At 40.6% G+C, this 11,553-nt stretch overlaps 1 protein-coding gene across 1 annotated transcript; it reads left to right on the top strand.

The window, feature by feature from the left end:
- The first annotated feature begins 10,324 nt into the window (after window positions 1-10,324).
- LOC119053816 (ubiquitin-conjugating enzyme E2-17 kDa-like) lies at window positions 10,325-10,780 on the top strand. Its single transcript, XM_037151582.2, has one exon. The coding sequence runs from the start codon at window positions 10,325-10,327 to the stop codon at window positions 10,778-10,780; it is 456 nt and encodes a 151-aa protein (XP_037007477.2).
- Window positions 10,781-11,553: the final 773 nt, after the last annotated feature.

Raw genomic sequence — 11,553 nt, 5'->3', positions numbered from 1 at the left:
AATCTGCTTCTCTATTATTTGTTTGATTGGTAGTTTGTTTTTTAGATTTCAAACATAAATGATATCATATGGCATTAGTCTTTCTCTGTCTTAGCATAATATCCTCTAGCTTCATTCAAATGCTGTTGCAAATGGTAAGATTTCATTCTTTATTATGGCCACTTAATATTACCATGTATATATGGTGGCCAATTAATATTACCGTGTATATATATACCACATCTCCTTTATTCAATTACCAATTGATTGGACACTTAGGTTGCTTTCATTTTTTGCCATTATAAAAAAATACTGCAATGAACTTAGAGATGCATATATCTTTTCAAATTAGAGTTTTGAATTTCTTCAGAAAAGTATCCAGAAGTGGAATTGCTGGGTCATAAGGCTCATACTACCCAAAGAAATCTATATATGCAGTGCAATCTCTCTCAAAATGCCAATGAAAATTTTCAGAGAACTAGATCAAATTATCCTAAAATTTATATGGATCCACAAAAGACCCCAAACAACCACAATAATTTTCAGAAAGAAAAGCTGGATGTATCATTATAGTATAAAACTATACTGCAAAGTTGTAGTAATTAAAGCCAAATGTTACTGGTATAAAACCAGACACAGATCAATGGAACAGAATAGAGAGCTCAGAAATAATTGTATGCCTATATGATCAATTAATCTATAACAAAAGAGAAAAATATACAATAAGATAAAGACAGTCTATTCAATGAGTGGTGTTGAGAACTGGAGAGATATAAGCCAAAAAGAAAAAAAAACAGACCACTTTCTTACACCATATGAAAATAAACTCAATACTGATCAAAGACTAAAATGTACAACTGAAACCATAAAACTCCTATAAGAAAATATAGGCAGTAAACTTTCTGACTTTGCTCTTAGTAATGTTTTTTGGATCTATCTTGTCAAGCAAGTGAAACAAAAGCAAAGAATTAACAATGAGATAACATGAAACCAAAAATTTTTTGCACAAGAAAAAAATGGGAGACGATATTTAGCAGTGATATACCTGATGAGTGGTTAATATTCAAAGTTCATAAAGAACTCATAAAACTTTACACCAAGAAAAACAATCTGATTAAAAAATCGTCAGATGACCTGAATAGACACTTCTCCAAAGTAAACATACAGATGGCTCATAAGACATGAAAAAATGCTCGACGTTACTAATCATCAGAGAACTATCAATTAAAATTGCAATGAGATATCAACTCACATCCATCAGAATGGCCACCATCAATAAATCAAACAAGTGTTGGTGAGGATGTGGAGAAAGGAATCCTTGTACACTGTTGGCAGGACTGCAAATAGGTGCAGCCACTGTAGAAAATGTTATGGAGTTTCCTCAAAACATTAAAACTAGTGCAGGCAGACCAAGAACTTCCAGCCAAGATGGAGGCGTAGGTAGATACACTGTGCTTTATCACACAACCAAAAGGAGGACAATAAATTTTAAAACAAAAAACAACCAGAACTGACAAAAAATTGAACTGTACAGAAGTCTGACAACCAAGTTGTTAAAGAAGAAACATTCAGCCCTGGTTGGTGTAGCTCAATGGATTGAGTGCAGGCCTGCGAACCAGACAATCGAGGTTCGATTCCCAGTCAGGGTACATGCCTGGGTTGCAGGCTGGTTCCCTGCAGGCCAGTTCCCAGCAGGGGATGCACAAAAGGCAACCATACATTAATGTTTCTCTCCCTCTCTCCTTCCCTTCCCCTCGAAAGAAAGAAAGAAAGAAAGAAAGAAAGAAAGAAAGAAAGAAAGAAAGAAAGAAAGAAAGAAAGAAAGAAAGAAAGAAAGAAAGAAACTTTCATCCATACTGGTATGAGGAGTAGAGACATGCAGCCAGGCAGAGAGGACTTGAGGTGAGGCAGAGGCTGGTAGACCAGGCAGTCCCACATTCATGTGCACATAAACCAGGAGGAACAACTGGCCAGCAAAATGGACAGCACAACACAGGTTTCCAGTGTGGTAAAATAAAGCCTCAAAATCTCTAACTGAAAACACCTGCGAAGGTGGGAGAAACTTCCAGCCTCACAGGAGAGTTCATTGGAGAGGCCCACAGGATTCTAGAATGTACACAAACTCACACACCCAGAATCAGCACCAGAATACGCCAGTTTGCTTGTGGATAGTGGAGGAAGTAAATGAAAGCTGGCAGAGAGCTGAACAAGTGGAATTATTCCTTCTCAGACCCATCCCCCACAGATAGGGCCACAACAGAGTGACGTGGTTGCCCTGCCCTGGCAAACACCCAAGGCTCCTCCCATTACTTTGTAACAAAGTGCCAAGACAAAAAAAAATGGCCCAAACGAAAGAACAGATCAAAGGTCCAGAAAAAAATACAACTAAGTGATGAAGAGATAGCCAACCAACCAGATGCACAGTTCAAAACACTGGTAATCAGGACACAGAATTGGCTGAGTATGATCACAAAGTAGAAGAAAAAGGGAAGGCTATGAAAAGTGAAAGGAAGGAAAATGTACCGGGAACCAACAGTGACATGAAAGAAACCAGGACTCAAATCAGTGCCTTAGACCAGAAGGAAGAAAGAAACATTCAACCAGAATGAAGAAACAAGAGTTCAAAAAAATGAGGAGAGGCTGAGGAACCTCCAGGAGAACTTCAAATGTTCCAACATCTGAATCATACATGTGACAGAAGGAGAAGAGGAAGAGCAAGAAATTGAAAACTCATTTGAAAAAATAATAATGGAGAACTTCCCCAATCTGGCAAAGGAAATAGACTTCCAAGAAGTCCAGGAAGCCCAGAGAGTCCCAAAGAAGTTGGACCCAAAGAGGAACACAGCAAAGGCACATCATAATTACATTAGCCAAGATTAAAATGAAGGAGAGAATCCCAGAAGCAGCAAGAGCTAAAGGAGATGGTTACCTACAAAGGTGTTCCCCTTAGACTACCAGCTGATTTCTCAAAGGAAACCTTGCAGGCAAGAAGGGGCTGGAAATAACTTTTCAAAGTCATGAAAGGCAAGGACCTACATCCAAGATTACTCACTCTATCCAGCGAAACTTTCATTTAGAATGGAAGGACAAATCAAGTGCTTCCCAGATAAGGTCAATTTCAAGGAGTTCATCATCACCAAGTCCCTATTATATGAAATGTTAAAGGGACTTATCTAAGAAAAACAAGATAAAATTTGAATAATAAAATGACAACAAACTCAACAACTATCAACAATGGAACTTAAAAACACAAAAACAAAAATGAAATAAGTAAACAACTGGAACAGGAACAGAATCAGAGAAATGGAGATCATATGGAGGGTTTTCAGAGGGCAAGTGGAAGGGGAGGGGGAGAAAGAGGGAAAAGGTACAGGAGAAAAGGAGCATAAATTGTAGTTAGAAAATAAACAGGGGGAGGTTATGAATAGTATAAGAAATGTAGAAGCCAAAGAACTGACATGTATGACCCATGGACATGAACTAAAGTTGGGGAATGTGGATGAGATGGGGTGTGCAGGGTAGAGTATCATAAAGGGGGGAATGGGACAACTGTAATAGCACAATCTATAAAATATATTTAAAAATCAAAGGACACAGGAACAAATCCAAAGACACTAGCTTCAAGGGTAGTAGGTGGGGATGGGTGGGGCAGGGGGCATGGTAGGGTGAAAATGGAAACAATTGTATATGAACAACAAATAAAATAAATTTAAAAATAAAAATAGTGCAGGCAACTTATAACAAAGTCTTCCCAATTTCTTCCTTTTTCATCTTGTAGCATTGCTTTTATTAAGTGAAATTAATAAAAGTGAGTACATTAGCTATAATCACTGAACATATTGTTGCTGTTATTCCTTTGAACAAACTAACCTTTTAGATTAAGAAGAAGAAAAAGAAAAGATTGTACTTTACCTTCATTTATACTTTCTGCAGCCCTTTTCCTTTCTTCATGTAGATTCAAGTTCCTGACTGATACCATTTTTCTTCTCATTGAAAAACTACTTGTCACACTTCTTTCAGTTTTACTGACTGATGCGTTTCAATCTCTATCTCTCTCTAATTTTTTAAAGAAAGCCTTTATCTCTCTTTTATTTTTGAATGGTAATTTTCTGGATATAGATATCTACTTTGGTAGTTCTTTTCATCAACATTTTAAACATTTTAACACATTTTGTCCTGATGTGGTGTCTGAAGAGATACCCGATTGTTCCTTTGTGAATAGTGGTTTTCCCTTCTCTGCCTTTCTTGAAGAGTTTACCTTTCTCTTTGGCTTTTTGCATTTTGAATATCATATGCTTAGGTATAGATATTTTGGATGTTTTTATACTTATTAGTGTTTTCTAAATTTCCTGAAATCCTCTGAAATTTGCATCTGTTATTTCCTCAATTATGTTTGGTTTTTTCTTTTTCTTTTTCTGGTATTTCTATTCCATATATATGTTTCACCTTTGGCAATTGTCTAATAGTCTTCCAATATTTTGTTCCATTTTTAAAATTCTTTTTTCTCTTTGTAATTCAGTTGAAGAAATTTCTACCGACATATCCTTAACTTCAATGATTCTTCCCGAAGTTGTGTCCAGTCTTCTAATATGCCCATCAAAAGCATCTTCCACTTCTGTTATTTCTAGCTATATCTTTTAAATTATTTTTTGAGTTTCTATCTCTCTGCCTACATTACTCAGCTGTTCTTGTATATTATCTACTTTTTCCATAAGAATCTCAGCACACTGATTACAGTTATTTCAAATTCCCTGATACTTTCAAAATATGCTATATCTATGTCTCTTTCTAGTGTTTTCCTTGTTTCTTTATGTAGTTTTTTTTAGTGTGACATTATTTTTGTTTGTTTGTTTGTTTAAAGCTGGACATGAGGTATTGGGCAAAAGGACCTGAAGTAAATAGAACTTCAATGTGAATTTTTTTTGTTTATCTTTCTAAAACTTGGGTCGTGTTTATTGTCTGCTAAAGTTGTAGGTGTCAAAAGTAAAAATTTTCTGTCATGCTCTTTCCTTCACACTGCTGTTTTTGGATTTTCATAGACACTAACTCTTTAACAGACTCCAAACGTTGCACTTCTTTCAGCAGTTATGCTGTTACTATGCAGTAACCTTATTGATGTTATGACAATGTGTGCCATGATACTAAAGAATTCTATAATGCTACGAGGAAGCTTCATTCTTTCAGTGAACCTATACCCACGTTTTTTTAATATTCACAAGTTTTTCCTCACAGATCAGTTTAGCTCTAGTGTAATAGCTCTTCTTGTGGGCAGGCATTGTCAAGGGGAATGGAGCACTTGTTATGTATTTTCTTTGATTTTTTTTTATTGCTGTTCAATTAGAGCTGTCCCCACTCTTCCCCCATTACTCTCCCCTGCCCTATCTTCATGTACTTTATTTCTTTTTTTTCTTGATGGTCATATTAATAACATTTGAATTTATCCTTTTTTTACATTGCTCAATTCTTTTTAAGTATTTTTATAAATTATGCCATTACAGTTTTCCCAATTTTCTCCCTTCATCCCCCCTCTGACCTGCATCCCCCAACTCTCCAGCCTTCCACCCCCCCTTAGTTCATGTCCATGGGTTGTGCATATAAGTTCTTTGAGTTCTCTGTTTCCTATCCCATTTTTTAAAGATTTTATTTATTTATCTTTAGAGGGAAAAGGAAGGAGAAAGGGAGAGAAATATCAATGTATGGTTGCCTCTTGTGCATCCCCTGCTGGAACTGGCCTGCAACCCAAGTATGTGCCCTGACTGGGAATTGAACCACGATCTTTGGTTCACAGGCCCACGCTCAATCCACTGAGCCACACCAGCCAGGGCTGTTTTCTATACCATTTTTTTTTGTCTTTCCCATCTGTTTTATGCATACTAATTATGCTTCTTCTTCCCTGTACTTTTTCCCTCCTGTTCCTCTGTTCCCCCTCACCACTGAAATCCTTCCATGTGATATCCATTTCTCTGATTCTGTTCCTTTTCTGCTTGTTTGCTTAGGTTTTGTTTTTGTTGTTTTTATTTTCTTTTAGGTTCATTTGTTGATAGTTGTTGAGTTTGTTGTCATTTTATTATTCAAATTTTTATCTTGTTTTTCTTAGATAAGTCCCTTTAACATTTCATATAATAGGGACTTGGTGATGATGAACTCCTTGAAACTGACTTTATCTGGGAAGCATTTGATCTGCCCTTCCATTCTTTTTTTTTTTCTTTTCTTTCTTTTTTTTTTTTGACTTTTTTTGACTTTAAAAAAATTATTTAGTTATTTTTCAAGTACAGTTTTTTTTGTCAATTTCTCCCATCCCAGCCCCCCTCCCCGTCTCCCCACCTCCCTCCCATTCCCCCACCCACCCACAGTCCTCATCCCTGTGTCTTTCATACTTGTTCTTCAAAATCCCTCCCCGTTTTTCCCCTTGAATTCCCTTCCCTTCCATTCTAAATGAAAGTTTCGCTGGATAGAGTGAGTAATCTTGGATGTAGGTCCTTGCCTTTCATGACTTTGAAAAGTTATTTCCAGCCCCTTCTTGCCTGCAAGGTTTCCTTTGAGAAATCAGCTGGTAGTCTAAGGGGAACACCTTTGTAGGTAACCATCTCCTTTAGCTCTTGCTGCTTCTGGGATTCTCTCCTTCATTTTAATCTTGGCTAATGTAATTATGATGTGCCTTTGCTGTGTTCCTCTTTGGGTCCAACTTCTTTGGGACTCTCTGGGCTTCCTGGACTTCTTGGAAGTCTATTTCCTTTGCCAGATTGGGAAGTTCTCCATTATTATTTTTTCAAATGAGTTTTCAATTTCTTGCTCTTCCTCTTCTCCTTCTGTCACATGTATGATTCAGATGTTGGAACATTTGAAGTTCTCCTGGAGGTTCCTCAGCCTCTCCTCATTTTTTTGAACTCTTGTTTCTTCATTCTGGTTGAATGTTTCTTTCTTCCTTCTGGTCTAAGGCACTGATTTGAGTCCTGGTTTCCTTCCTGTCAGTGCTGGTTCCCTGAATATTTTGCTTTATCTCATTTTGTGTATCTCTCATTTGTTCTTTTATTTTTTCAACCAAGCTCAGTCAGATCTGTGAGCATTTTGATTACCAAGGCTTTAAATTCTCCATCAGATAGGTTGGCTATCTTCTCTCCGCTTAGCTCTTTCTGAGATTTTGCTCTATTCTGTCATTTGGGCTATATTTCTTTGTCTTGGGGAACCTGTTAAGTTGTAAGTGGGTGGGGCCTTAGATATTCACCAGGGCAGGGCAACCCTCTTTAGTGGGGTGCAGTGCTGTCCGTCTGGTCATTCTGATTGACTTTTTCTTTAATTCGTTGGTTATCAGAGTTCCATGCAGTTTGATTTTCTGGCACTTCTGGTTGTTTATTGATTTTAGATTGGTTGTTATCATCCTTTTGATTGCACAAGGGAACGAAGGGTTTGTACCTCCGCCTACAACTTGGCTGGAACTCTGTCTTTATGTACTTTAAATGGTTGCTTTTCTCTTTCTCTGTTAGAAGCAAAAGGTAACTTTTGTCTGACCTTCACCTTGAGAATCTAGGGGCTCCTGTATGTAGAAATCATAAATATTGTAACCCTCTTTTCAAACTTGGGCTCCCAGGAATTCATAAATCACAAGCTAGTCCCTGCTAAATCTCCAGCAATTTTTTTAAAGATTTTATTTATTTATTTTCAGAGAAGGAAAGAGAAGGAGAAAGAGAGGAAGTGAAACATCAATGTGTGGTTGCCTCTTGAGCACCACCCTACTGGGGACCTGGCCCACAACCCAGGCATGTGCCCTGACTGGGAATCCACCTGACAACCCTTTGGTTCCCAGACCCACACTCAATCCACTGAGCCACACCATCCATAGCTCCTGTAATTTTTAATTAGCTTTTAAGTGTCCTTTGAGTTGCTGGCACCATCAGAGGCATTGCTTTCCTGTGACTGTGATTCTCTCTGTTGACATGTGTCTTCAGTTTGCGGGTCAGTGGGTTGGCCCCATCATTTCTGTTTTCTGAAAGATTGAAGAATCATTGGTTCTCAGGTATTTTCAGATTTTTTTGTTGTTGTCAGGGTGGGAGAGAAGACAGCCAAGCTCTTTGTATTTTGGGGTAAGAACTGAAAGTCTGCTTACATGTTTTTTTTTTTAAGTTTTATTTATTGATTTTTGAGAGAGAGTGATTTGTTGTTACAGTTAGTCTTGCATTCATTGTTGATTCTTGTATGAATATTATATATATATTTACATTCACTAGTGTAGTATATATTTTTATATGTTTTTATGTTAGTAATTGCATTCTTTTATTTTAATGTGTTGATTTTAGAGAGAAAGAGAGAGAGGAAGGGTAAAAGAGAGCAAGAGAGAGAAAAAGAAACACTGATTTGTTATTACACTTATTTATGCCTTCATTGGTTGATTCTTGTATGTACGCCGACTGGGAACCAAACTCACAACCTTAGTATATCAGGATGATGCTCTAACTGAGCTACCTGGCCAGTCCTGGCCTATAAGTTTTTCATGAAAGTTGGGCAATAATTAAAGACAAATGAAGACCTCAGCTTCTGTGTAAATTCTAAATAAGTGCCTCTATTCTATGTATATGCCTTCTTTTCCTTTGACAGAAATAAATACAAATATCTTAATAATTGTTGTATTTGAAGATGCACACTTTTCTGCATATGCTGTTCTCTCTGACATTAGAATGTAATTTACAATTCATTGCATATTGTAATTTTTTTTTTGTCAGCCAGAACAGTCCTCAGTGACTATGCAGGTGTAAATTTGCACAAAGCTGTTCATGCTGCTGGGTGTGTCAATTTCAGTGACTTATGTGTACTGCTGGTGTTATCCATTTTGAGTTTAACTGCCGTTTCAGTGTTTTTACAAGATTACAATATGATAAAGCAATTAAAGACAAAGTTGTGTACACTGCAAGTCTTGGGAAAAAGCATTGCTGATTCTTGATACTTTTTAAGCAAAAACACTTTTGGTGAATGGACTGAAATTCCACAGTTGCCCAACAATCAAGATAGGAAGATTCCCACAATCATATGAGAATGTATTGTTTTATCACCGACACAGGTACACAATGACTGCTTATGACTAGGACCCCCTTATGGTGTGGGTGTTGGTGTACAACTTCTTTATGAGGGAAGACCCCATCTTAAAGGGCCCATAGGGATACAGCTCACTCTCCAGGGCATCTATGTCCATAGAAAGAGAGGGAGCTCAAGCTCAGGAGTAAGAATGGTGGGTAGAGAGATTAGCACAAAGCTGGGGGGGGAGCGTTCACAGAAGTGAGTCTGGGTGAGTGAGGGGTGTGGGAATTCATGGAACCAAAGGCTCCTCTGCATTGGGTGACTCTGGGGTGGGGGTGCTTGAGACCCAACTAATCAGGGCAGGAAGCCTGCAGTCGGCCAGCCAGAGAGTCTGGGCTCCTTTCACCCCTCCCCCTTTACCTTCCCCTGGCCTCTCACCCTACCTCCCCATCATTCCCCTCCTTGGTCCCACCCCCATTCCCCTCAGTGGTCCCTCTTGCCTTCCACCCTCTCCATTTCCCTGCATTCCCCTCCATGGACCCTCCCACTCCCCACCCCCCATTCCCCTATAACTCTCTATTCCCTTCCACCCCCAAATCACTCCCTTCTACTCTCCCCCATTGTCCTCCACCCCCCACTCACCTCTATGGTTGCTCCTACCCTATACCCCCCCACTCTACTCCATGGTCCTTCCCACCTTCCACTCTCATTCAAGCCCCCTATCTCCCCTGGCCCTGTCCCCTGACTTGCTGATGTCATCAGCGGGCCCTTGTGATGTCACAGAGCATACCCTGTCCTGCCCCAAGCAACCAGTGTACACAGCAGGGCTGAGGGGAGAGGCAGGCGAGCAGTTGGTCCTGTCACAGGGTGGCGCTGTGTCCGGGTAGTGCAGCCGTGGGGCTCAGGGGCTCAGCAGCAGACCCAGAGATGGAGGACCAAGAGATGGAGGAGCCAGGGATGGAGGAGGCAGAAATGGAGGAGGTAGAGATCGAGGAGGTAGAGATGGAGGAGGCAGAGATGGAAGAGGCAAACATGGAGGAAGAAGAGATGGAGGCAGAAGAGATGGAGGTGCCAGGGACCAGCGGGACACAGGTGAGCAGTAGCCCCTCAGGTCCAGCCAAGTCCCAACTCCCCTTTCCTCTCCCCCCACCCTCTCTATCCCCCCACACCCCCTCACACCCCACAGCCCAGCTCCAGCCTTCTTACCCACCAACCTGGAGGTGTCTGCCCCTCTAACCCCGGTTCCTCTAAGACACACCCACCCTAAACCATGGTCCCGCCTGACTTGTGGTTTCCCCCTTGTCTCTACCAGGATGCTGGGACAATCCTTGTACCCATGGACCTGTCCAGGGCTGTAAATCGCCTGGAGAAAGAACTGACAGACATCACTAAGGACCCTCCTCCCATGTGGTCCATAGGGCCGGTGGGGAATGACATGTTCACATGGAGCGGGACCGTCATGGGTCCCCCCAATAGCCCCTACAAGGGAGGAATCTTTTCACTAAAAATACACTTCCCATGTGGGTACCCTTTTCACCCTCCATGGGTTTACTTCACCACCCGGATATACCATCCCAATATTGACAGAAAAGGAAATATCCATATAGATATTCTCAAGTCCCGGTGGTCTCCCACACTGACCACATCCAAAGTACTGTTGTCCATCACCTCCATGCTATGTGACCCCAACCTTAATAACACCTTAGTTCCATCTATTGCAAGAATGTACTTAATGGATAGGGACAAGTATAATACTACGGCGCAAGCTTGGACGAGAAAATATGCCATGTGAATAAAAAGTAAATGATAAACTATCACCTTAATAAAACACCTGACTGTTGAATGGGCTGTCCTTTGACTGCTTTCTGGGAGGTATAGTTTCCCCATCTTTGTGGGCACATGGTGGACACCTGCCACATCTGGGAGTGTGAAGGGTGTGGAGAGGCAAAGGGTGGGGCAATGTCAGGGGATGGGGAGGCATGGGGTTGGACACGCAACATTGGTGCGTGTTTTGAGGGGCGGAGGGGGACATGGGGGTAGGAAAATCATTGGGGTGTTGGGGTGAGGAAGGCATCATGCTTGCAGACCTTCCACATCAGGGTGTGTGAAGGGGTGGGGGAAGCTGGGGGTGAGGGGGGGTGTGGGGGGTTACACAGCTGCCACATTGGGGGGTGTGGAGGGCATGGAGGGAGGCATAGGGTGGGACAAGGTCTCGGGATGGGTGAGTAGGAGAGAGGCCAGTTTTTATGAGCATTTTACTGAATCCCTGCTTCAGGTTGGGAAAGCAAGAACAAGGGGGTGGTGGGCTTAGGGTGAGCCCTTTAGAACTGACAATGGGGAGGAAAAAGTAGATGAATATTAGAAAGCTCATTAGGTATCTATTTTATTCTGAAGAACCTGGGTCTTCAGGTGTTTTGTTTGTTTTTGACACAGATTAATATTACCCCCTATTTTGAGGCCTACATTGAACTGGACAAACTTTAAATGGATGAGGAGTTTTTAGAAAATAAAATGATGTGTTTTGTTCCCACTTTCATCCCCCTTTGGACCAGTCTGCCCATCTCC

This window comes from Artibeus jamaicensis, unplaced genomic scaffold (assembly GCF_021234435.1).
Source record: "Artibeus jamaicensis isolate MK-2021 breed Jamaican fruit bat unplaced genomic scaffold, CSHL_Jam_final contig_241, whole genome shotgun sequence".
Classification (NCBI taxonomy): Eukaryota; Metazoa; Chordata; class Mammalia; order Chiroptera; family Phyllostomidae; genus Artibeus; species Artibeus jamaicensis.
This window is presented reverse-complemented; position numbering and strand designations above follow the sequence as displayed.